Source organism: Camelina sativa, chromosome 11 (assembly GCF_030686135.1).
Source record: "Camelina sativa cultivar CO46 ecotype springtype chromosome 11, ASM3068613v1".
NCBI classification, from domain to species: Eukaryota; Viridiplantae; Streptophyta; class Magnoliopsida; order Brassicales; family Brassicaceae; genus Camelina; species Camelina sativa.
In genome coordinates, this window is record NC_141890.1 from 11,379,224 (window position 1) to 11,405,832 (window position 26,609).

The following is a 26,609-nucleotide window of genomic DNA, read 5'->3' on the forward strand; positions in this document are numbered from 1 at the left end:
CACACCAGCTATTATGAGATGGTCATGGTGAAATCAAAATGCCTATGGAATCTGCTTTATATATAGTCTTGATCGCAGAGTAGTTGCTGTGATCGTTAGAGCGGATCATGTGGTCCTCATTAGGCTAATCGTAGTGGCCGTGAATATGATTGAGCCGTTGATAATCAAGCTCGACTCTTGAGCGTGATTTGATTGCGTTAGGACTTCTAATACATGTAATAACTAACTTCTTTGTGACCAAGGCCAGCAAAAATTTCTCTACGGTATAATCTTAAATTTGGTATCCTTTTATTCCCCTTTATCTGTGATTTGTTTTACAAAGACCAAAAAAGAAAAACTATACATAAAAGACTTGTCCAACGTTTAAAAGGGTTTCATGAGGAACATGCAAGATAACACTATTCTCCCTACAAACCTTAGCAAGAAATGCATAAATATAATCAATGGCAATCTTTTTTGGAAGCCATGATCCACTTCTTGCTTTCACCACAGTGTTTCCCATAATATGAACAACTCCTGATTCTTTACAGGTCTTTAGAAACTCCAACTCATCCATCTCGTCCTCCTCTATTGTGTTTTCATGACTGAAACTCACCCCGTTATGCGGTGAATCAGCGGGAACTATCGTATCTAAAGTTGATACCGTGTAGTCCACCATCGATGAAAACATATCCGTGTTGTTATTGTTGTTGTTGCTATTGTGGTAGTGGTTGTTGTTGTTATGGATCAAATCTTCTCTGGAGTCTAGTGTATTGTTGACAGAATACGCACTGCTGTAGGTGCTTGAGTTCGAAGCTGGCTCCATCATTGTTTCGATTCGAATGAATGCGAAGAGGCTGTTCAACAATTTGTTTTCGAAATCGTCGTCTTTCTTGTGTAGATCTTTGTAGCCATATCTGTTAAAGAAAAGGTTTGAGAGATTATATGAATGTTATAACCATGGATGAAAACAGAGTGGGTTGAACAGAGTCTAGCTCAAAACATCTCTGGCTGGACTGGCATAGGCCATTACACAACCCTACTAATGAATAGAGAAGACAAAGAAAGGACAGTACCTAGCTACGCAGCGGAACATTCGGAATGTTTTTGGTCCAATTCTCTTCACAAGAAACCTCTCTTCTTCAGGGACAGTGTAAACCGGAAGGTACTTGACGCAGACAAAGACAACAACCGAATGAATGGCAGGGAGGTTGGTGATGAAGTGAGAGAAAATGTGAGGGACACCACTCGCTAATTCAGTGTAGACTAAACCGACACCAGGGACACGGACAAGCCCGAGGCTAGGACCTAGGCCTAGTATCCAGCTCATGGACACTTTGCTATGCATTTCAAACTCATATTTCTTGACTGTTGCGTAATGCCAAACTGACATTACAAGAAGTGAGATCGCTGCTATGATGAGCGGAACCCATCCTCCTTCATCGATCTTAAAGATCACAGCCGAGAAGTAGGAAAACTCAACAAAGAGAGAGAGAACGGTGAATACAAGGACAAGGATCCAGTGGCAACGCCACACGAGCAGCATGATCAGCGCCATTAGTATTGTGGTCACAAGCATCACGAGAACAACCGCAGTCCCTAATTCACAAAAGATAACAAAGACAGTCAGATGAAACTTCATTTAATCAACGGTTTAAAAGTACTGCTACTACATCTTACCATAAGCATTTCCGATTTGGCTCTGATTCTTGAAACTAGCGGTGACAGCAATGCAGCCGAGCATGAGTATCCAGTTAATATCAGGGCAATAGATCTGACCGAGGAACTTCTTGGAAGTATGAACAATTTTAACTCGAGGAAAACATCCATGAGCTACGGCCTGCTTGACTATGGAATAAGTCCCTGAGATTGTAGCTTGGCTCCCAACGATCGCAGCTCCTGTCGCCACTACAAACATTGGCCAATATACACTATCTGTAGAGTCAAGCGAAAGAGAGTTTCAGTTTTTTTGTAAGAGCACTATGTAATGACTTCACAAACTTGTAAAGCTTTAAACAGGTTTTCGGACAAACCCGGCATAGATGCATAGAACGCGTCTTTATAATGGTCCGTGTTATTCACAAGATACGCAGCTTGTCCGCAGTATGCTAGAAGAAGACAAGGGAGCACGAAAAATGTAAAGGCGAGCTGTATCGCTAGTAACGGGAAATAAGCAATGTCTGCGTATAACGCCTCCGTGCCTACAATTTTTCAAGAAGTAACATTTAGAGATAAATATCATCAAAATGAATCTCTATGAGGTTTAAAGGTATTACTAGTAAGTAACACCTGTTATACTGAGAAGAATGCCACCTAGCGAAATCCAACCATCTCGACCTCGTCTTTTGAAGTACAAGTATATATACGTGGGCGAAAACGCTTTTAACACACTTGTGTCGTGTTTGCAGATGTTGTATACACCAGTGGCTCCGATGAAGAGGAACCAGATAAGCACTATAGGTGCAAAGAGCCAACCGACTTTGTCTGTGCCGTAATGTTGCATACTGAACAATCCTATTAAAATGACAATAGACACTAGCACAACGATGTCTGCAAAAAGGGACAGAAGCAGGTAAGCAAAACTTAACCGATGGGAAACCTGAAGTGACATAAGGAGCGGTGAATGTTACTTACCGCTGCTCATATTTGGATTGATGACTTTGATCCCACCAGTTGCCGAAAGAACTGTAAAAAATAGAATGATTTTGTAAAACTCAAAGTTTGAGTAAACCTGTCATCTATTTTTTCGGTAAAAGAAGGAAGCAAAGAAGCTTTACCGGAGATGGCTGGAGTTAGAATACCATCACCAATCATCATACAAGTCCCGAGAAGAACAATGACCAGAAGAGCTCTCTTCCTCCAATCTTTACCTTCTAACCACTTCTTGGTTTTAGCAGCATAAGACCCTTCAACGAATACAGTTCGACTATAAGTCGTGAGATCCTCATCACTGCGTCGCTGATTCGGGATTAGTTTCACTTTAGCATGTCTACAAAGCAACGAGTATATAGCTAAAGTCCCACCTGCACACACACAAACATCGATCGAATCCTAATTGAGTATAAAACCAAACCCGTTGTCGATTAATTAACCGTGGCTTTTTAAAACTTTACCTTGACCATTGTCATTAGCTTTGCAGACAATGAAGACATACTTGATGAGAGGTATAAGCAAAAGAGAGTAAATGATCAAAGAAAGAGCTCCAATTACATCTTCTTTATCATCAATCCCGTCAGGGAATGTATTGTAAAACACATACAATGGAGAAGTCCCTAAATCACCATAAACTATTCCTAGACTTTGAAAAGACAGTCTTAGAAGCATCCAAATCGATAAGCCCTGGTAAACAAAAACAGAGGATTTTTATTAAAAAAAAAACTCAACTCTATCCAATTTCTGAATTGAAATTTTGAATCAGTTACCTTTTCTCTGTACATGTTCTTGAGCTTATTAGCTTCTTCATCCATGGGTTGATCAAGTTTCTTCTCTAATTCCCACATAGCTCCAATTTGTCTTTCTTCAATCGTTTGTTCTCCATCTGTTACAGAGGTTTCAACCCTTTCCGCCATTTTTGTAACAACAGAACTTGGATTTCCCCTTAAACTGGTTCCTGCTCAGATCAAACTAGCCCGAAACCTTAGACATCGATAACCATTTGGAGCAATTTTGGCCTGAGATGAGACCAAAAAATTGAAACTTTTTTTTTGTTTTTCTTTCTTTCTCTGAGTATATAAGAATTGACTCGAGTTGTTATTATTATTATTACAGAACAACAACTAGTGTCGTACAACTCTGCTTTTGATGGAATTGGATAAAAAAGCTAAACCAAACAAAACATAAATTAAAGTTTCTGTAATGAAAGACCCTCTTCTTGGTATGTAAAAGAAAAAAGAGAAAACAGAATCAGTCAATCAAATGATTATAGGAAGAAAAAAAAAAAGAGAATCTTGAACAACTTATGAAGATAACGCGAAAAGAACACGGTTTTGTGAATAAGTATGTTTTTTTTTTCCCTCTTTATTCTTTGCTTTCAGATAATTTAATTAAGTTACAAAGAAAGACACAGTGACCAACAAAGAAAGAAGAAGACGAGATCGATAGAGAAGACGAAGTTATAAAGTTATGAAGACGCTGACAAAACTGAAGACGAGTGGCAGAGAGAGACACGAGCAGTTAAACTCGATTTCTTTCTCTCTCTCTTTTTGTTTTTCTTTTTTTTTGTGGTGTATTCTTCTTTTATTTTTTTCTTGCATTTACATTTAATTTGAGAATGCGACATACGATGATGATCTATATCCGACTTTATATAAGAAAAAAAATAATTAAATTCTATTTTATCCTTTTTGTTTTTGCCAAAAAAGTTATTAGAATTTTATAAGTATTAGATTTACTACTATTTGGATACTTTTGTTTTACTTACTTTTCTTTGTTTTGTGTGTTTGTTTTGTTATCCAGTTTCCTCCTGAGGCATGCCGCACAATCTTTTCGATACATGTACCAGAAAATATCTATTATTTTTGTTGTATGAAAGTGACGGCTCACTATTGTAAAACTGTGAAATAATAAATGTGTATAACTGTATAATGTCAATGAATTTTTGCTGGTTTGGGCGTAATACTAAAGCTAAGGAAAAATATCCTTTTTATTTGTTTATTTTAGTTTTACATGTAAAATTTATATTTATCTTATCGTGTTAGAAAATTTTAATGATTGAGAAAATAGTAAATAAACAGTTAAACACCATGTTGTCAAATACGCTATACATAAGATAAGAAAAGAAAACACCAATTCAAGTTCTTTACCTACTATGATACAATAAGTTGTTGTATACTGTCATATTGTTGTTATAATTGATTACCAAACAACACTAAGTTATAAAGTTATTGATTTATATGCTATGAGATACAGTATTAGTTTACTATATATATTATTTTTTTCATCCACAACATATAAATATAAATATATAATATATAAGTTTAAACTCGTATCGATATTGATAACTAGACAGTCTAGACAACACTAACATCAATATTTAAATCACAAATTTTGATATATATAAATACAACTATTAGCAACATAATTATCATCCCATAGCAATTTTTTTTTTCAAATAAAACCCCAAAAAATTTTTAAGTATTAGTATCAAATATCAAGGCCATTGACTCATAACAATTTTTTAACATATGGAGTATATATCTAAAGTGGTTTGACCCATATTTTGATGATGGAATACATAAATGTATAATCCTTTTTTTTTTTTTTTTTTTTTTTTTTTTTTTTTTTTTTAAATTCATTTCATACCTTTCTCTTGGAAAAGGGACATCGGAACATACATCAGTGCCTCCTATATGAGTAACACCTACAACAAAAGGAAATACAAGAAAGAAAGGCAATCTAACAAGTGATCACCTCCAGAGCTCGTTAGACTTGATACAATCGAAACCAAGTAACTAAAGTTGTATCTCCCGGATCCTGAGAAATGAACCCTAGGACTTGAGATCTTGAGAAGGGCTCCAAGCGACTTCGGATTATAACTTTGGTCTCGTTAATCAATACGCCCGGGGGTCGGAAAACCGCATAGTGTAACCTTGAATTCCGCTCCTTCCAGAGTAAATAAACGACAGCTTGAAAGGCCAATCGTAATATCAATGCCACATTCTGATCTGCACAAGGATTCTTCAACCATATTAGTCCTTCAGGAAACAATATGGGAGGAGAAACCCCAGCCCTTGAGTAAAAATATCTCCACACTTCTGCTGAGTAGTCACAATCGAAGAATAAATGCTGCCTACATTCATCTTGTTGAGCACATAATAAACACAAAGATGGGACTGCCAATCCCCATCCTATAAGACGATCCCTCGTATGAAGTCGATGCCTTGCCACAATCCAAGTAATGAAGGCATGTTTTGGTATCCTTCCCTTGAACCACACTGACTCATACCAATCCACTCGTTGTCCTCGGGGATGCAGATACTCCCAAACTCTCGCTGTAGAAAATCTGTTAGAGGCCTCTGCATCACCAACTTTCCACAAAAACTGATCATCCTGCCCATCCACCTCCATGTTCACGACAAATGGATCCGGAAGACAAGCCTTTATCAGCAAAATTAGAGGATTCCTGCTACGACTTCCTGAAATCCACCAATTTCCATTTCTGACTGCATCTGCCACAGTTGCATTCCTGGAAAGGCCCGTAACCGTCGGTCCTCTCTCACCTGCCAACTCTAGTAATGGCCCCAGACCCGTCCAGTTATCACTCCAGAAGTTGCAAGTGATACCTGTGCCCAATCTGCACACTATAAACTGTCTGGTCAGAGGACGTAGCTTGCATATGCTCTTCCATACCCAGCTACCAGAGGTGATATTCTCCATTTCCCAGAAGTTCTCGTGAGTTAAAAGGTTCCTCCTCACCCAAGATACCCAAAGAGAACCCGCGGAAGTGAACAATAACCAAATGAGTTGACAACCTTCGCAGACCCAAACCTCCACTTTCTTTGCTAGTGCAGACAGACTCCCAGTTTACCTTAACCCCCCTTGCTGAGTTAGGAGCCCCTTTCCATAAAAAGGCACTGCATATTCTTTCTATCTCCTGGGTGCACTGATTTGGGAGCAAAAAAATGGAGGCCCAGAATGTTATCGTCGAATATATGACCGATTGTAGCAGTTGGAGCCTCCCCGCAAAGGAGAGATGCCGCACATTCCAAGCAGTGAACCGACTCATAATACGATCAATGAGGGGACTATAATCCTGCCTTGTCAACTTCTTCGAGGTTAAAGTAACTCCCAAGTATCTCACTGGAAGGGCTCTTTGTGTGATGCCCACTCGATCTGCCATTTCCTGAGTTCTTTGAAAATTTCCTCCATCAAGAAATAGGGCGGTCTTGCTTATGTTGATCCCTAAACCAGACTTTGTCTTAAAATCCTCCAAAATCCCCAAGATGCACTGCAGAGAGCACTCTTGACCGTCGAAGAAAATCAGAACATCATCTGCAAAACTGAGGTGAGTTACTACTAGGGCTAAGCACATAGGATGGGGGCCAAACCCCTGATTGAATAGTCCTCTGTCTAGCTTCTTTGAGAGAATATCCATCGCCAGAACAAAGAGAAGAGATGATATTGGGTCACCCTGTCTAAGTCCTTTCTTCCCCGGGAAATAACCCACCAGCTCTCCATTTACTGCTATGCTAAAGGATGCAGAAGTGAAGCAAGTTTGTAGCCATCCTATGAACTTATCTGGTAATTGCAGAGCATGAAGCACATTCAACAGGAACCGCCAATCCAGGTTATCATATGCTTTCGCCAGATCGACCTGAAGGCAACCTCTCGTGGTATCCCCTGAGACATGAAAGTCGGTAACCAGTTCCGAGGCTAAAAGCACATTCTCACACAAGAGTCTTCCCTGAACAAACCCAACTTGGTTATTCTGAACCTCGTCTGAGATGAACAATTTCAGCTTCTGTTTTAACATCCTTGATATGATTTTGTAGACCGTGTTGCAGCAGGAAACCGGCCTAAATTGGGCAATGCTATCCGCCCCTGGCACCTTGGGGATCAGGGTAATAATAGTGGCGTTGAAACTTTTGGGCAAGAACCCCGAATGAAAGAACTCCTGAACAGCCTCCACCACTACACTTCCCACCTCCTCCCAAGCTTCCCAGATAAACTCCACAGGAAACCCATCTGGACCTGGGGCTTTTTTCCTTGGCATTGTAACCACTGCTCTCCTTATTTCTGCAGGGGTCGGGATCCTTAACAAATTTGTAGCCAAATCCGAGTCACACCTGGAAGTAGTAAGACCTTGGATTTCTTCTGTGGACATTGGATTAACTGCACCGTTCTCCGTACCTAAAAGATTCCGATAATAGGCGAGAATCATATCCTTTACCTGAGCCATATCAGTAATTATCTCATCGTCCTCTCTTCTCAAATGTTTAATCCCATTTCTCCCTTGATTGGCTATAACAGTCTTATGGAAGAAGGAAGTATTAGCATCCCCCTCCTTGTACCAACGAATTCGTGATTTCTGCCTATAGAAGGACTCCTGAGCTTTACTGAAAAAGTTCCACTCCTTTCGTGCCAGAAACTCCTGCCTAAAGAGAACAGCAGAAGGAGATAACATCAAGGCTGCTTGCACTTCTTCTAACTTCTCTAGAGCTTCTTTCGTCCTCTACTGAATATTGCCGAAGCCCACTCTATTCAATTCTCGGCAAGCTTCCTTAGCGAACTTAAGCTTCTGAGCCAATGTAAATAGTCTAGAACCCAAAATGCCTCCCCTCTGCCAAGCCTCTTTGATCCTTTCTTTAAACCTTGGGTGGGTAGACAGGAAGGATAAGTATTTAAAAGGCTTCTTACCATAAGTTATTGTTGTTACTGTACTGACTAAGCAGGGCGAATGATCTGAATCTCCTGGGGCTTCAAACAGAGCAGTAGCCTCAGGGAACTCCCTACTCCAACTTTCGTTTACCAAAACTCGATCCAATTTTCTCAAAACTGGATTCTCATGCCTGCCATTAAACCAAGTGAAGAAAACCCCTCTACTCGGCAAATCTGACAAAACATTAATCTCCAAACACTCTTGCAACTCAGCCATTCCCGCAAAAGGTAGATTGTGGGGCAATATTGAGAAGTGTTCATGAGCAGCCAGAATCTGGTTGAAATCTCCCAATACAAGAAGAGGTAGATTTCTAGCTGGTGACTATTGAACAATCTTGGATATTTCGCTCCAGAGATCTCTCCTCTGCATTTGAGTATTATAAGCATACACAAACGCCACAGAGAAGCTTTCTCTAGTTGCCGGGTTGAAAACTCCACAAAGCATTATCTGAGGTATCTTAACAAAGCAAAAAACCGAGACTGTTGGGTCCCAAACCACCCAGATTCTACCATTCTCTATACATTCGTAGTTAAACTCACTCCTCCAACCTGGAAAGGTCGCCTGAAAAACCTGCCTTGCGTTCTCCTCTCCCACGTGAGTTTCCAAAACACTGCCTATAAACGACTTATATTTCCGAATCCACTACCGCAAAAATCTCTGTCGAGATGGGCCATTTAAGCCTCTAATATTATAACAAAAAACCTTCATTTATTCTGCCAAAAGATGTCGTAGAGCTATGCTCTATCAATAGTACCAGCCCCATCCGAGGATATATCTCGCATAGGCTGGACAATAGAGGTTACAGAGGAGACCTCTTCCTTCTTCATCCCCCCTTGACTCGGTGGTGGATATCTCCTCAGAGTTTTCTTCACAAAGGTCATCTTGGATTCCAACTTAGCCAGTCTTTTAACACTCTTGACCCCTGGCATTGGTTTTCTCAACCCTGTGCCACCTGAACCATGGGTCGGAGGTGGTGGCAACACCTTCTTCTTACCTTTTGACTTAGGCTTCACAACAATCCATCCTTTCTCTCCCAAAGGTTCCCTTACATCCTCCGGAACCTTGACTGATTGTACTTCCTGAGGAACTTGCGAGGTTATCTCGTCCCTAAGAACAAACCCCGACTTCTTTTTCTTACTTTCCTTTATCCATTTCTTAACTGTATCTTGAGTTTGGGCTGACATAGTCAAGTCACTTTGATGCCTAATCGCCTTCTCCATGGGAGGTGAGCTAAGGCTTCTCTCTTTAGCTCTCCTTCTAGTTGGAACCCTTTATTTGTGTTCTATTGTTAGTAGGAGCTCTGCTTTTTGCCGAGTTACTACTGGAGGCTCCTCTGGAGCTTTCTCCACTTTCCGACTCTGTCCCCTTCTTTCCACCAGCAAGAGGGATCTCCGTTTCCGCTATCGCAGAACCCCTGGAGTAAATTTTCCTTGAGCATCCCATCTTTTCTTCATCATCGGCTTTGGACACCGATTCAGCAGGTGCCCAAATCTCCCACAATTACAACAGTGGGGAGGAAGTCTTGGATATGACACGTTTACCTTCACCGTGTTCATCTCCGAGTCCCTGACTATAATCACTGTCGGGGGGGGGCTTTTCCAAGGAAATCTCGACCTTAATCTTGGTACGCCCAAAATAATATGGGTCAAGCCTAGACTTCTCTGTGTGCAGAGGCTCGCCTATGGCACTCCTTATGACACTAATGCCATCAAAGGAATACATCTGAGGGGGAACATTCTCCAACACTGCCCAAGTTGGAGCTGTCCGCAAGTCCTGCATCTCCAATAAGCCATTCGCTGTCCATGGATACACTGAAAAAGCGCAATTTCCAGCTTGCCAGTACCGAACTTGAAGGACCCAATCTCTGGTTGAAACACAAGGGATCATGATGAGGCAGGAGGTATCATCAATTATTCTTACAACGATATTTCCAAACTTCCCCATGCTGGGTTCAGATCCGAAAAAATCTTTGAGGCAGGAGGATCAAACCATGGAATCTCGCCACAATATGATCCTTCCATTGATCTGCTGCTTTTAACAGAACCGAGGTTGGTGCTTGAACCATCGGAATTCCATCTTCTAGAATTACCAGCGATGAGATCTTTCGAAGATTCCTCAAAGACTCCTTAAACCGCTCTGCTTGTGAGGGAGCTGCGGTAACAGGTGTGCTTTCCGGAATCAAGGACGAGGGCAAAGATACTTGAGGCAAAGGAACCGGTGGAGCCACCGGTGGAGGAGAGACTAGATCTGGGGTGGCTACAACTGGGGTGGCTACAGGACTCAAATCCGGATCTGGAGGACGCGGGGGAAACTCCACACCATCAATACGGGTCTTCATGAAACCAGAAAGGAAGGAGGGGAGAGAAAGAAGAAGATTCTCGGTGAAACGGCGAGAGGCCGTCCTCCGACGTAGTTCTGCGAAAGAAACCGCAAATCGCCTTAAACTCTATTAAGCAAATCGCCTTAAACTCTCACACCATCATTTCTGCATACTATAAACTGTCTGGCAAATCACATAAAAATGTATAATCCCTATTATTTCCAAGAAAAGACAACGTGCATGAGATTATGCATTTATAGTTATAAAAACACATTTTTATGTGAAACTTGCAAATACACGATTTAATTAAAAACAATCAAAGCTCTTTAACCAAAAATTTTAAAAACTATCAATTAAACTAGTTCAATATTAGAGGAAAAATAAACTAATAACCGTCGGTCGAAGACAGTACCCACGTTAAGAAACTGTTTTCTTGATCGGATCTATTAATAAGTCTCTTTCTTATTTAACGATTGATGATAATGACAACCTATACAATACCTCTTTTTAATTTTTATTCTGCACATTTCTCGTTACTGAAGATTATATTATAATTGAAACGAGTACAATTATACATTTGATTGATTGATTGATTATTGAAAAAGTATACATGATGTATACGGTAAACGTATAGTGGATGCAAAAGATATGCAACACTCTTAAAAAAAATCTCCTACACATGTATTGAAGCAATATAAGCAATATACGAAATATGTAGATGACTTATGTGCACGTACGCGTGACTAAAATACGCGAACCTCACATTTGTGTGCTAATAACTTAAAGTTGGTGCAATATATACGGTGAATCTAAAGAGTGAGCGAGGGGGTCAAAATATTCATATCAACTATTGCAATTTCAGTATACAGTACATTATTATTGATAAAATTAGATCTTTTGATAAATAAATAAAAAATGCGTTAATTGCTGATTCGAGAAACACAATTTTATCACGTCAACTTTCATTTTTTGTATAGGTTCGAATGTTTTGATGGTTGAAAATGTTAGTTTAAACATCATCGTACTGGAAAATATATTTTTTTAAAACTTTAATTATCCTTTACAAATTAGTTGACAAAAAAAACGAAAAACTTCGTCATTCAACCTATAATTGTGACAGGTGACGTATATTCCACTAAGATCCATTTATGTTCATGAACTACCAAAATATATGAGTAGGACAAAAGTCAATAGACTCAAAACCATTCATATGTTTTTCGGCCATTAGTTTTGTAGCTCAATCATGGGAATATATAATGATATTTTAAATTATTCCAGGCCATATTCAATTTGAATTATTGCACTAATTAAAGGGCCTTTTCACTATTTTCGAAACATTTCTTCTAAATGAATATAGACTTACGTTGAAGCTTTTTTATTCTTTTTTAAAATCTCTTCCAGTCTTTTTGAAAATTATCAACTATATTTTAGTAGATAATGAATTACATTATTATTCTTAAAATATCTTCATTCGGTTTGGAAGGAGAGGAGAAGTTGAGAAGCAAGTGGTTTGAGGAGGACCGAGAATAAAAGAAAGGATTCTCGACTGCTGAAATACAATGACTAAACCGAGTCTAAGAATAAAACAAAAATAATCGATGATATAAAGCTAAACCGACCCCTATATTCTATGTAGCGGATTATAGGGTAAAACCTCTAGAAATTAATAAGGTAGTTTTGAAAATATTTGGGAGATGATGGAGAATTTTGGCTAACATGTGACGTGTCTTCAAGTAACCCTTTAACCATGGCCACAAACGGCAAAGAATCGTCACCGGTTAGTATGCCATATCTCCCTGATGATCTATTGTTGAACTGCTTAGCCCGCATCACGAGATTGTACTATCCAACTCTTTCTTTAGTTTCAAAGAGATTTCGCTCTCTCCTCGCTTCGACCGAGCTTTACAAGACCCGAAGGCTATTAGGCAGCACCGAGAGGTGTCCTTATTTATGCATGCTTAATGTCGCCTGGTAGTTCTAAGCAAACTCTAGTCCCTAACCCTGACTCAAGATGGTTCATTTCCTGTTTAAGTCCATGTAAGAGTCGCACACGAAGGAATCTTATGGTATCGGTACTAAGTCACAGTTTTCCGCCTCCGTCTCGTTGGATTCCTACGACTGTAGTCGGTGAGCCTTCGTCTAGGGTATTCGTCATGGACTGTCAGTCTCACACATGGCACGAAGCTCCAAGCATGCGGTCGGCTCGGAAACGCCCCCTCGTGAGTGCCGCCGTTACATGTCCATGCTAATACACCATTTTTTGTTTCCATATAATGTACGAATTTTTCTTTTTTTTGGGGTTAAATATGATGAAAGAATTTCTTACTGCTTAAAGTTTAAAGCATATACGTTGTGAGAACAATCAATTTTGCTATACACAAAGACCCTTGATCTTGATGACAACGTCCATGCGTTTACACCTTCGTAAGTAAATGAAAGATGGTGGTAGCGTGTAACTTATTGTATTATAGAAAAAGATCTCTAGTTCAACATCAGAAGTTCCACCTTGATCTTGATGACAACATCATCGGAATACGGGAAGTAAGACTCTAGTTCAACATCAGAAGTTCCAACTCCAACATTGCTCTGTTTTTCTCTTTATAGCACAACTCCATCATTGCTCTGTTTTTTTTCTTTATAGCTCTAATATGGGAATCAAAGTTATATATTTCCAAATCGTAATGTTAGATTAAGCAGGTTAGCTCAATCGTACATAACAAACGACCATTTTTTTTTTTGGTATACAGGAGTACCTAACAGTAACACGTAACAACATAAACTCTGTAAAAAACCATTTTTCCTCTCCTAAGTAAAAAAAAAAAACACTTTGTGGGAACATTACAAGCTTACAAGAGTTTTCTAAACTGCCAAAGGCTGATATACACGGTTTAATGATGATGAACTTCTCTCAAACTTCAAAGTTTTCCATTTGAATGTTGCTCTTAAGAGGCACGTATTCACCAAGATACCCACCAAGTTGATCATGCAAAGCGGATTTATCAATCTCCTGATGATGAAAACTCTTGCAAACATAGTAAAACACACTTTGCACAAGCAACCCAATTAGATTCACTATCACAAGAACACCAACCAAGAACCCACCAGCGACTATTCTAGCGAAAATCCCATAATCTTCTCCACCACGAACTACCACTGCTCCAAAAACTCCAGCAATGAATCCACAATGAGCAAGGTATACGAATACCATCGAACAAGCCATAAGAGTCTTCCCTTTAAGCAACTCATAGCTCTTCTTCATTGCAGCGAAACCGTAAACCGGTTCAAGAACAGACACTACGCTAGCTAAATGCCACAAAGCCGTCATATAAACATGAACTCCTAAGAAAAGAACACAGATCACTACCAACGAAAACGCAGCTAAAACTACCTTATGCAAATCGACAGCTACGATCAACGTGACCAAGAAGATCAAGAACACGGTGTTGTACGCAAGCATCAAGAGAGAGACCCATAAGAAAGTGATTAACAATCTTTTGAGGACGAGAGGTACCGCAGACATTGTGGATGAGAAAGAAACGGGTTTCCCGGTGTAGAGAGAAGCGACGGTGAAGACCACGGCGGCTGTGGAGAGAAGAGAGAAGGCGAAGAGGAAGATGACGTAGCAGAATTGGAAAATGAGGAGGATGGTCCATTCATGTTGGGTTTGAGCTTGATCGGCTCGTTGGTAGGTGTCGATCTTAGCTAAGATTGGTTGTGTGACGAGGGAATGTGCTAGGATTGCGAAGGAGAGAGGGAATATTAGGGTTAGGGTTATGAGGTAAAAGGTTTTTGGGGAATATTTGGGGATCGATGTTGATTCATGAAAAATGCCTCTTTCGTTGAGAAATTGAAGCTCCTCTGGGTCAAGATCCATGACTGACTAGGGATATGTTTCAGAGGGCAAGAGAAGTTGAGTTTTGATGGGTTTTCTTGAGTTTTCTTGAGAGCTTTTTCATCAATAACGAAGAAAGGAGGAGGAAAAGGAGTGATAGACAAGGGAATATGTATTATTCCCTTAATTTGTATTGATATTTAATTTGAAGAACATTCGTGTATATATGTATAACCAAATAATAGGCACCTCAGAATGTTTTATTTCTATATTTAGGAAAATAATTAGTAAATTACTAAATACGAAATTAGAGAACAAGATTATTACGTGATTAAGAATTGATAACTCAGATAATATATTCATTTATTCCTAATATGTCACGAGAATTTTTTTTAAATTCATTAGGTATTTTTGGTTTCTCTGTACCGTATTGTGTTTAACAAATCCCAATTTCTTAGTCCTAAAAACTGCTCTGTATTTATGGAGAACTTTTTACATCGATTAATCCATTTTTATGGTCAAAATGTTATTATCATCTTCCCCTAATTCACTGTTTTCAACCCATTAACTTTTATATTTTGAGTATGACTGAATAATTAATGATCATACTATATATAAACGATGTTAGAGGCGCCCGACTAGCTACTGGATAATAATATTCAAGTGGTGGAAATTGGAATAGTTGACAAATTAAAGAGATGAATGAATAGTTAATGATCATATTATATTAGAGAAGCTAATGGATAATTCTCCTGTTTTAAAAATCTTCGCTTACCACCGAATTAAGCTCCGTAAAATCGCTAGGCCCACACTCTCCGCCTCGATTAATGATTAATCCCCGCTTAGCATCAATTATCCGATTAAACCGTCTAATCTGATTAATTCCCACTTAATTTTGTATATACCGATTATTTTTGGAACCAAATATAAATCAAATATATATATTTTTGTTATTTAAACATTTAAATTAAGAGTTTATGATGTTTTACAATAACCAATGTATAAACTTTTAATTAAATCATAATTTTTTTTCTTAAAATTATGTTTTTATGTGTTTACCGTAGTTTTAAAGACAATACTATAGCTTTATATTTTATTTGATATTTTTCTTTTCACATAAACAGAATTATACATATATTTAGTACTATATATTTTTAATTTACTATTAATTTAATAAAATAACCTTAAAACTAGTCCCCGATTAATCTCCGTTTAATCTCCGATTTTCTCGTTAGGCGCTAGGCCCACCCCGACCGCCCGACTAACGCCTAGCGATTTTTAAAACAGGGGAAAATTCTATGCAAGTAATGGAGCAGAACAGTTCAGGGGGAAAACATAATGACGGTGTCTTATTTTGATTATTTTTTTTTAATAAATAACGGGAGTTTACTCTCTCTGTTCTACCAAAAAATAAAAATGGAACAGAAAAGTTGGCAAAGAGATCTAAGTGTAGCTAAATGAAAAGGAAAACCACATTTAAGAAAAAAGAAAAGGCCCTTGTCATCCCGAATGATCCATCCTGCCTTTGAGGTGTTGACTGGTTCTTCCGCTACCTTCCGCAAACGCTGCGTTTGTGGGTGGTAGCGGTTGCTAACGATTGGAACCAATAACACAAACCGCTTCCAATCGCTTCTAATCACTCACAACCACTCAAAACCACTGAATTCCAAAAGCTGCTTCCCACAAGCGTTTGCGGTTGCGGGCGATTACGGTTGGAATTTTTTTTTTTTTGTAAAAAAACTTAAAAGAAATCAATGATAATGAAATTTTTTTTGTTATATTTTCTATCTAACCATTTTAGTCATTAAGGATGGGAGAAAATGAAGTACAGATACAATTGCAGAGATTATAAAATAAACAATTAGAAGAAAATAATATTCCTATTAACAATAACCTGGAAAACTTGATGTAAATTTAATGGCACATCGCACATAAGTTCAAAAAATCTAAATAAATATAATATTTCATCAAAAATTTAAGAAAATAAGATTATTTGTGAAAAATATTAAAACAAATCACCAGTGACTCTTCTCAACTCTCACTTGACCATTCCTACCGATGCAACTACTGACCCACGATCTAAGAGAAAAGAGAAAAGATCTACGATCTAAAGCATATGGTTTTGTCATTTATCAAATTACTTGATTAAATTTTTGGTGAAAAGCCAAATGCATAAAGGAATAAGAATTTCAATATGAAATTTTTTTTTCTGAATAATTATTATTTTAATAAATTTTAATTATAAATCAAGTTTGATAAAAAAATTTGGTGTTTTTAAACATTTATATATTAAATATCACATTTATTATGTTGCACCCCCTATTGCACCCGCTGGTCAACCAGTCGTAAACCTCCCGCAAGCGCACCAATTTTAAACCGCTAAAACAGTCGTTCAAAACGCTTAATAACGCTTGAAACCGCAATCGCCTGCTTCCGCAATCTCCCACAACCGCAACCGCAACGTTTGAACCAGCCATCAGTTACAACTTACAACATAAGGATCAAAATTACATTTTGGCATCAAAATTACATTTGATCCCTCCACTTGGTTTTCCCCCTGGATTATGTGGTGTGGAGCCGGATTATTAAGACTTTGTTATGCTCTTTGTGTAGTCATCCACTCTTTCAAAATATTCTTAGCCAATGTCAATTAGACATTTTTCCGAATTATTTTATATAATATCTATGTTACAAATGGTATTTATGTAATTCAAACGTGTGGCATGCTAAATTATTTCGGAATGTTTATATACATATTGTTTATTACGACTTTTTTGTTTTTTTTTTCGACTTCGCGTATTACTAATTAGTATAATATAATAAATTAAGTACAAGTTTAACATAATTGCACTAATAGTGAATCCACAATGAGCTAGATATAGATGAATATATACCATCGAACAACTAATGAGCCATAAAAGTCTCCCTTTAAGCAACTAATCGCTCTTCTTCATCGCAGCAAATTCACCGTACCGTCGCAACAACTATATGGGCCACAAGCAACAAAAATAATATTGGGCCTACAAAATTAATGAGCTAAAAAAATTAAAAATTAAAAATTAGTAAAGTACGAGTTTTGATCCCAAAAGGCCGAAAGTTTACTTAACAACAGAGGGCCGCAAGCAGCAGCTTCATCAGCTTACCCCCAGGGACGGCTGACTACACAAACCGCCATATAAACACTAATATAGTCATGTTTTAGAGGATAATTTCCGAAATAAGTTTTCTAAAAAATTGGCAATATTATTGATAATGATTAGTGATAATGATGAATGTTTGGGAAAAATGGTGATGGACAATAAAGCATATTTAGATATTTGTAATAAAATATTAATATTAACCTTAAAAATATACGTTAATTAGTTTATTCAAAAAGGGATAAGTAAATAACTTTACCTACTAACTATGAATATTATTTATTTATTTTTAAAAATTTAGATATTATTTTTCCTACGATAAAATTTTAATTTTAAAAAATCTGTAATCTATTGAAAGATGCTGAAGTTATCTTTACCGTTGAATTTTTATGTATTCATAGTATATTAGTGGAAAAGGCTAAGGTTACATCGACGGTTGAAGTGTTCCTTTGACTAGTGTCCAGAATATATGCAAAGTCAAGAACCATAGCTTGAAATGTACTAAAATGAAGATGAAAGCTGAGGCGTAAGCAAAACAACCTATAATGAAGATACCATAGTGAGGAGCATACTAGCTAGCATGCATAAAAATTCAACATACTAGTGTTGAGACTTGAGACAAAGCATACTAGCATGCATACAATGAAAAGTATAGTGTGATCCAAACATCAACTTGGTGGGTAAGTTGATCCTAAAGTTATTCTCGTTGTACCGTGATGTGATCACTGACAAGAAGGTAAGAAGTGATGAGGGGGAAGTGGAGAGACCTATACTTATCGAATAGACTTTTTTACATATATTGTTCAATCTATTTAGGTTATAATTTAAGAACTTATAGTATTTCTTTCTATTCATTTACTTTTACTGTAAGTTTTGAAATCATAAGTTCTTACTATTTTTTTTTATTTCATGATGTATTTTTATATAATTGATTTAATTCTTCAATTTTTAGGTAAGCTAAAATGATATATTCTATTGATACATATCAGATAATGATAATTTTACTACGAATGATTATAAAATGTCTATTAGGTGAATTAGAATACCTTTGAATTAGGCGGTATGAGTGAGATATCGTCAATAGATTGATCATCCATGAGAGATTATAGATACAATAACTGACCATGTATATGATGGATCAAAAAGAAATTGGTTAAGACTTTTTAGTTTCAACATGATGTGATGATGCAACAATTATGGCTTTCTTGTTAGTTTTTAATTTTCTTGTACTAGCCTCCGTAATGTATGTTAAATAATACTTGAATACAAAATATAAGAAATTGAAGGATTGTTGTAAACATTCACAAACTTCCTAAAGAATTTTGTTTATATTACTTGTCACAGTGGTTGAAATTAATTAGTACGTTATAACCACAGATCATCATCTATTTAATTGAAATTGAAAGTTCTCACAATGATTTCTTTATTAAATCGCTAAATTTGGGTTTTGGTTTCATTTGATGAGTCTTATGGTGAAAAAGTAAATGCTTGATGAATGAGAAGATAGTGAAATTCAGATTGATTTTAACATTAAAAAAAAAATTGATAGTATTTTTAAAATTTTATTAAGCATTTGAAATATATACTATAATTCTAATGAATTTTAAATATATAATTTGATTATCTAATTTTTATAAATATTAATCAATGATTACAATTAAGCTATTCAGATTTAGTCAATAGTTTGGATAATAATTGATTTTATATTAATTTAAATATATATAACTTTGATTACAAGAATCTTACATCTATCAAATAAACGGATACAAATCTGGCTTCCTTAAAAAATAACTTTATGCATATATATCTTACATATGTAGATGTATCTTTGGTAATTTTCCCCCAAATATAAAATTATATATATTTTTCTGAAATTTTATTTAATCGATAGATCTCTAAATATGAACAGTATACCTCTCATCTTTCCAAATTATAAGAATTTTTTTTTCCAGGTGTGAGATTTGTCTCTAAATTAATATGGATCATAAATCACTTTTCAAAAAAATGGGATATGAATCCAATTATTGTTTTTTCAAAAAAAAAAAAAGAAATAAAGAAGTTATCAAAAAATATAAAGAAAGAAATAATTGCATATCCTCAAATACATGTCTTTTGTTTAGATTTTTTCTATTTATGTAAAAACATTTTATATAATATATCACATATCATATATTAAATCTGTATACATATCACTTAATGAAATGCATTCATTTTTCACCTTTTCAAAAATCAAATAAATAACTAAACTTTATTATTTTCAGATCCATTTCTTTTTTAGATTGGAGCTAGCTAATAGGGTAAGTTTTCTTTTTTACTGTTAGGGTTGAATAAGGTTATTTAAATAGATGGATTTCTTAGTTTCTAATGTCTCTCTATTAGAATGATTTGAATAGATTTTGTTTTGATAATTTCTTTTGATGGACTCTCTTTCTTCGATGTCAGATGGATCAGATTGGTCCAAACTTCCTTCAGATATCCTGGACATGATTTTTAAACGTCTTGGGTTTGCAGATTTTCAGCGAGCTAAATCAGTTTGTCCATCTTGGCTATACGCTTCAAGACAATCAGCAGCAAACAATCAAATCCCTTGGTTGATTCAATTTCCCGAAAAAGGTAAAGATTTCTGTCTCTTATATAATCCTGGAGAAAAAGAGAAAGTGTATAGAATTCAGAAACTTGGTGATGGATTCGCAAATAGTCATTGTTTGGCTATTTATGGAAGTTGGCTCTTTATGAGAGATTCTATATATAATCTCTATATTATGAATCTGTTTACTCGCGAGAGGATTAATCTTCCGTCTGTGGAATCACTAGTTGGTAAGATAAAGATTAAACGTACCATCAATGATATGTTTAGTATAAAAATTGATGATCGATATGATGATGAACATCTTCACGAACATATCAGATTTAACCTCGAAATTGACTTTCCTTTATTATGGATAGAGGATAAAACCAAAGATTATGTAGTTATGTGGTCAATCCGAAACTATCTGGTTTATTTTAAAAAAGGAGATAACTGTTGGAAACATGTTAACTATTGCATTGTTAACATGCTACACACTATTGATGTGGTATACATAGATCATAAGATTTACTTGTATACTTCTCGTGATGTCAAGATCTTGGAATTTTCGGGTGATAGTCCGGAAAAAATCTTAGAAATGCAAGTTACAGATTATGTAAGACGGCCACGTCGCATTAATCTAGATGTGTGGTATATCCAGAAATCACATCTTGTTGTCACGATGAGTGCCGAAGTCCTTAGAGTTGAAAGCATAATAAGGAGTGATTCTGATGTTTGGTCCTTTAACATCTACAAGATGGATTCTTTAAATAACAAGTGGGAGAGACAACTTACTTCTTTGGGAGACGAGGCAATACTTCTGGATCAAGGTATCACCGTACTTGCCACCGCCATCGAAGGAGTCAACAGAAATTCAATATATTTTAGCGGTTATTGTTCACTTCATTACTCCACATTTGATCGTGTTTGGAGTGAAAAAGATATATTCGTCTTCAATCTCGACACACACAAAATTGAAAGACCACATCAAAGTTTTTGTTCGACCATTAGTCGATTGTTTGATGTTCAATGGTTTGTACCAAATTACAAACGGAAAGATTGATATCAACTTTGTTGTGTCTTTTTAATGTTTTTTTCCCAATTCCCTAATTAAAGACATTTATGTTGCACTTGTGTTTCTTTTCTTTTGCAAGTTTATGTGAAAGTAATATATATGTGTATAATGTATAATCATATTGGAATAATATCAAATTTAGTATATCATGAAAATTTACTTTATATGTCCCACATGCATCGCTTGATGAATTATAATAATTTGTTTATCATTATGATCCAGATGTGTATTCTTAATGTTGGTTTATTGTTGAAAAGTATAAGAATAGTATACAATTTTCATTTTTCTTCTTTCGGAAATTTGGGAAAACACCTTTTGCATAAATTTGTTTAATATTTTGAAGTTAACGACAATATATGATAAAACGTCTGAAAAATAAATTCTCCTTTTTGTTTGACAAAAAAAAAATGTCAGAAAAATCGGATCATTACATTGTTAAACCACACTGCAAACAATGTTCTATCCTTTACAACTAGCTATTATGAGTTTAAAGTTTTAAGTTTCATTTGGTTACGTTTCATTATTATAGGAAACCACTCAATCACTCATCCTATGAGATGAATAGATTTCAATGAAAAAGCTAATAATAATATAATATCCTCCTGGACTTTCCACATGAAATTTGTAATGTCACAAATCTAAAACCTTACTCTAGGAATTTGGGAGCATAAAACGAGAGAGAGAAAAATCTTAAAACCCCATCATCGAGAAAATAGCCTCTGTTGCTACTGAAAACTTGCTTTCTCTTTAGCTTCCACCTTGTCCTCAAGAATCTAAACAAATCGAGAGCCACAGTTAATGGGTAGAAGTTGAACCACCCACAAGAGGCGCAGAGAAATACGATAAAATTAGGTACCGTGCGTTGAAGTTAAATTGACTTATCTACTAATCCGGAGTTGTCGCTGTAGAAAAAAATATGAATATACAAAAATCCTATGTTTTAAATTGTAACGTGTTTTATGAGAGTTTGTCACGTTTACAATGAAAATATATACAGTTTTAGAATAATATTTTTTATAATTTTTAAACAATTCCTATATACGTATAGCATTCCTACAATTTTTTTTATCAAATCTTATTTAAAATGTTATTTATTTATTTATTTAATATAAGAGTATAATAATAATTTAATATTAGATTTCATTATTCTACAAAATAGTTCTAATTAACAGAAATTTGTAAATAATTGCATTATGTGATTTTTTTTTACGAGTTGATTCTGAAATTTTTAATTTTGTAACCTGTATTATTATGAGATTATACAATATTAATCAACGGTCATTTTTTGTATCTAAAATATTAATGATGACGGACAAATGCGCAACAGTGCAACCAAGTGAAGAAAAGAAAAAGAATCTAGTATCCATAGTCTCAATATGTCGTTCTGTTTCACTAAGACTAGTTTTCGAACTCTTAATTTGTCTCATGAAATTAAATTTTGTGAACTTTCTGTATCTTATGTCAATTAAGGTCAGCAATGTAATACATTGCATTACAGTATCGGTTCATAATTACTGGAAAGTATATTGTGAGGGAAAATGATGCATACAGTTATTACGAAAGTGCAATGAGGGCTAAAGAAATCCGCTTTGTGATTCCCAAGCTAATATAATCTAATATCCACAGTCCCATTGTTGTCCATGTGCATAATTTTGCAAGAGAATGTGGTACATAAACTTTTCATGCTGCCTACTGTTTAGTGCACGAGAAAGAAGACAAAAGAAAACTATAAAATAGTGGGAAAATGCCTTTTTCTACTCGTTGAAACTCAAGTCGCAGAAATGTCAAAAACAAAGTTTACGTAACTACACAAGGAATATATGTCTGTGTCAGTCAACATAATAAAGTCATACCAGCCTCTATGTTACTCTCGCTGGAGTTTTGAAATATCAGGCCACTATGTGACAGTGATACGTTCATTTTTGGTAAGCTTTTTTATCTTCTTCTTCTTGTTTCTATGTTCATTTCCTATTCTCTTTGCAAATATAGCCTCTAAACTTATTACTTATCTATATTTTTCCTTTAAGTCTGAAAGACTTTATTGCATGGTCTTTTATTCTCTTATATGCCAGCTAATCAAAATGTAATATTCCTCAAAATTTAGTATGTAAGACAGTAAGAGAGGTATGACTTTTTGGGTTTCATCGAGTAAATGGAGGTCTACCTTCTTTTTATATGTTTTTGGTTGTTTGCGAGTAATGACTTGGTTTATGTGTAAAATATCAACAATTACCAATTTACATCCTTGTTCACTGAATAGTAGCCTTTTCTTTTTAAATAAAATAGGAAAAACGAAATTTAATTATAGAATTTGATTATATATACTAACCGTTGCTGCTTTTTCGTGATATTGCAGTATTTAATTAAGTTGAATGATCAATTTTTTTAGGTGGCATATTTCTATTTTTATTTTACGTTGGGGGATATTGTTACCTGTATTAAACATCATGAAAAATAAAGCTCAATATTAAAAGAAAATTCCTAAATGTAAAAACATGCTAGAATACAAAACATAATATAGATTTAACATATTTCTGTTTTTGTTGATGATTGACAACTTTACAAACTATTCAGCACATATAAATTACGTCCTTTTTTTGCTAACATGCTTATTATATAGTAACGTTAATAACGTGCTTATAGTTATTATATATACGTGAACCAAATTGTTGGCATGATAACTACAATAGACATGCACATTTGTTTTTGTTTGGGGGTTACATTATATGTATGTTATATGATCTATTTCGTATCATTGCTGTATGTCATCCGTCATAATTGGATGAATTAGTCATATTTGTTTGTGGAATGAATAAATACGATACAAAAAAATGCAATAAGCTTGTGAACAATAAAGAACGTACTGTAACTCCATTTCAAAAAATATAGAAGAACATTGTTTGGGTTTATTTTCTTAATTGACAATTTTTTTTTTTTTTTAAAGGAACGTAAATATGAAAGGCTTAGTGTTTAATGCTCTCAACTACTCTAGAGTTCTCTCTCCTTCCAACTAGGTCTATTATTCTATATAATACGATGCATTGAGTTGAACTTAAACAGATAGCAAAACTCAAAAGAAAATTAAAAAGAAGAACAAACCGAGATGAATAGCCTAAAATTTCAAAGAGTTTTAATTGCATCATTCTGTTTCTTCCTCCTCCAGTCGTACGCAGGTTAGCTATATCCTTTCTTTAATAAAGTAGTTAGATCTTCAAACTGTAGTGTTGTTAGATCTTTTACATACTAGCTATATCCATTTGTTGATACACTTTTGTATACGTAACGTAACTTTTTTAATTTTTCAGTGCAAGGGCTAGTCAGAATCGGTTTGACGATGGGTAATAATACTTCATTCAACAAAAACGGAGTGGGGATGATAACTTCTGACGAAGATATCTATTACGGAGAAATAACAATTGGTACACCGGGGCAACGTTTCACAGTCGTGTTTGATACCGGAAGCAGCGATCTTTGGGTACCATCTGGAAATTGGAAGGGCAAGAAGCCTCACAATCTTTACGATTGGAAGAGATCAAGTACTTTTAGACCAACGGGTAAATCTGCCTTTTAGTTTGTTTATATATATATATATAACTATATATATTTATAGTCTAAAGTCTATTCTAACATATTTTTGTATAATAGGAAGAAAACCGGTAACCATCACTTACGGGACAGGTTCTGTCATAGGCGTTCTAAGCCTTGAGACTGTCAATGTTGGTGGAACTACAATAACTGGACAGTACTTTACAGAGGGTCGTTCTACTCCGACTGACAAAGACCCACTTCTAGGAGAAACCTTTGATGGTATATTGGGACTTGGGAATCCTAAACTTTCTGTGACTAGAACTAGTCCTGTCTGGGAGTCGATGGTGAAACAAGGCAAGATTGAACAGAAAATTTTCTCCATATGGTTTGGGAGGTCTAAAGACTCTGGAGCAGGAGGTGAGATAGTGTTTGGAGGCAAAAACCCAGCTCACTATACGGGAGAGCACACTTACGTCCCCGTGAGCGGGGTTAGATACTTCTTCCAAATGAACAACATATTTGTCGGAACCATAGACACCAAGAAATGCTCTACAGGCTGCCAAGTGTTTGTTGACTCAGGCTCTTCAAGCATTCGTGGTCCACCGGTAAAAATAAGTTATTATCTAGTGGAAAGCGTTTTATATTAATCTTCGCACGATCAATACTTGCTTAAAATTTTTATATTTTTTTTGATGTAATTTAATTACAGGGTTTGATAGCGGACATCAATGGGAAAATCGGAGCAGAACAAAAATGCTCAAATTTGGAGAAGCTGCCTGATGTAACCTTTACAATATCAGGAAGAAGTTTCTCAATCAGTCCACGTGATGTAAGTCGATTGGATGGATCCTTTTTTTTTTTGTTTTTCCTCGGTTAAGTTTCTTTTCTGTGACTTCTTTACTCTGTTTTTCAGTATATACATCAGGTCGATAATTATTGCACAAGTAGGTTCCAGGCCGAGACGGAAGCTGGAGTTAACTACTGGCAAGTTTTTTTCTTTATTTTTACACAATTTTATGATTTAATATATATATATATATATATATATATATATATATATATCTTTTGACTGGTTGTTGTTTTATTGTGTAGGACACTTGGCTTGCCATTCATGCGAGCAGTTCATACGGTGTATGACTACAGTCTACCAAATGTGCATATTGGCTTTGCTAAGTCGGTTTAGATTCTTACTAGAACTAAGGATTTATAAATGTTTTCTGATATGATGTACTGACGACTGATCATATGAAAAGGGTCACTAATGTCAGAAAATAAATAATTTTTTACCATATACTTATTATAGTTATCTTTTTTTTTTTTTTTTTTTTTTTTTTTTTTTTCTTTTGTTAATTAAGTAAACCAATTTAAAAATACTAATACATGGCTAATAATATCTCAATGAATATATTTTTATCAAACCTTTTTTTTTTTTGATAAAATTTTATAGAATAGGAAAGCAATAAAATACCTATCAATCAAGTGTGAGACACAACAATTACATGGCGACTTTTGTTTAGGAATTTGATACCAAAATTTGGAAACAAACAATATATCTTTGTGGGCATTTTTGTAAAAAGCCGACACAGGACGTGGAAAGTCAACGCAAAACAGAGAGCTTCCATGCAATTGCAGAGCATATATCGGAGATCTTACATGGTCTCATAATCTTAACATTAAAATATATATGTGGACCATGTGGTGATAAAAGCATATAATTAGGTCTAATAAATCTGTCACATTATTAGGCAAGTGTTATATAAACGTGCATGTGTATACAGTATATGCATCATGCAAA

General features: G+C 35.6%; 4 protein-coding genes, 1 long non-coding RNA gene and 1 pseudogene across 7 annotated transcripts; 2 read left to right on the top strand and 4 right to left on the bottom strand.

Annotated features, from left to right (window-relative positions):
- Positions 1-266: 266 nt before the first annotated feature.
- LOC104723040 (potassium transporter 9) lies at positions 267-4,260 on the bottom strand. The gene is made up of 9 exons (XM_010441331.3): positions 3,402-4,260; positions 3,093-3,318; positions 2,757-3,002; positions 2,614-2,664; positions 2,269-2,529; positions 2,013-2,180; positions 1,660-1,914; positions 1,056-1,578; positions 267-896 (listed from the first exon to the last, which is right to left on the bottom strand). The coding sequence occupies exons 1-9, from the start codon at positions 3,546-3,548 to the stop codon at positions 338-340; spliced, it is 2,436 nt and encodes an 811-aa protein (XP_010439633.1). The 5' UTR covers positions 3,549-4,260; the 3' UTR covers positions 267-337.
- Positions 4,261-5,400: 1,140 nt separating this feature from the next.
- LOC109127265 (uncharacterized) lies at positions 5,401-6,354 on the bottom strand. Its single transcript, XM_087472354.1, has one exon. The coding sequence runs from the start codon at positions 6,352-6,354 to the stop codon at positions 5,401-5,403; it is 954 nt and encodes a 317-aa protein (XP_087328480.1).
- Positions 6,355-13,323: 6,969 nt separating this feature from the next.
- Positions 13,324-14,688, bottom strand: LOC104723041 (uncharacterized). Its single transcript, XM_010441332.2, has one exon. It carries the CDS (start codon positions 14,548-14,550, stop codon positions 13,585-13,587), a length of 966 nt encoding a protein of 321 aa, XP_010439634.1. The 5' UTR covers positions 14,551-14,688; the 3' UTR covers positions 13,324-13,584.
- A 2,590-nt stretch (positions 14,689-17,278) lies between these two features.
- Positions 17,279-19,174, bottom strand: LOC147933854 (uncharacterized). The gene is made up of 3 exons (XR_015570475.1): positions 18,692-19,174; positions 17,611-17,667; positions 17,279-17,528 (listed from the first exon to the last, which is right to left on the bottom strand). It is a non-coding gene; the product is annotated as an uncharacterized LOC147933854 (long non-coding RNA).
- A 663-nt stretch (positions 19,175-19,837) lies between these two features.
- Positions 19,838-21,441, top strand: LOC104723042 (putative F-box protein At4g22060 pseudogene; annotated as a pseudogene). Of its 2 annotated transcripts, XR_015570636.1 has the most exons (2): positions 19,838-19,942; positions 20,088-21,441. The product of XR_015570636.1 is annotated as a putative F-box protein At4g22060 pseudogene, transcript variant X2 (transcript). The 2 variants fall into 2 exon arrangements; XR_015570635.1 differs by lacking the exon at positions 19,838-19,942 and having other exon boundaries at positions 20,011-21,441.
- A 2,691-nt stretch (positions 21,442-24,132) lies between these two features.
- Positions 24,133-26,104, top strand: LOC104723043 (aspartic proteinase oryzasin-1-like). Its single transcript, XM_010441335.3, has 6 exons — positions 24,133-24,459; positions 24,592-24,840; positions 24,932-25,419; positions 25,524-25,643; positions 25,728-25,798; positions 25,907-26,104. The coding sequence occupies exons 1-6, from the start codon at positions 24,390-24,392 to the stop codon at positions 25,995-25,997; spliced, it is 1,089 nt and encodes a 362-aa protein (XP_010439637.2). The 5' UTR covers positions 24,133-24,389; the 3' UTR covers positions 25,998-26,104.
- Positions 26,105-26,609: the final 505 nt, after the last annotated feature.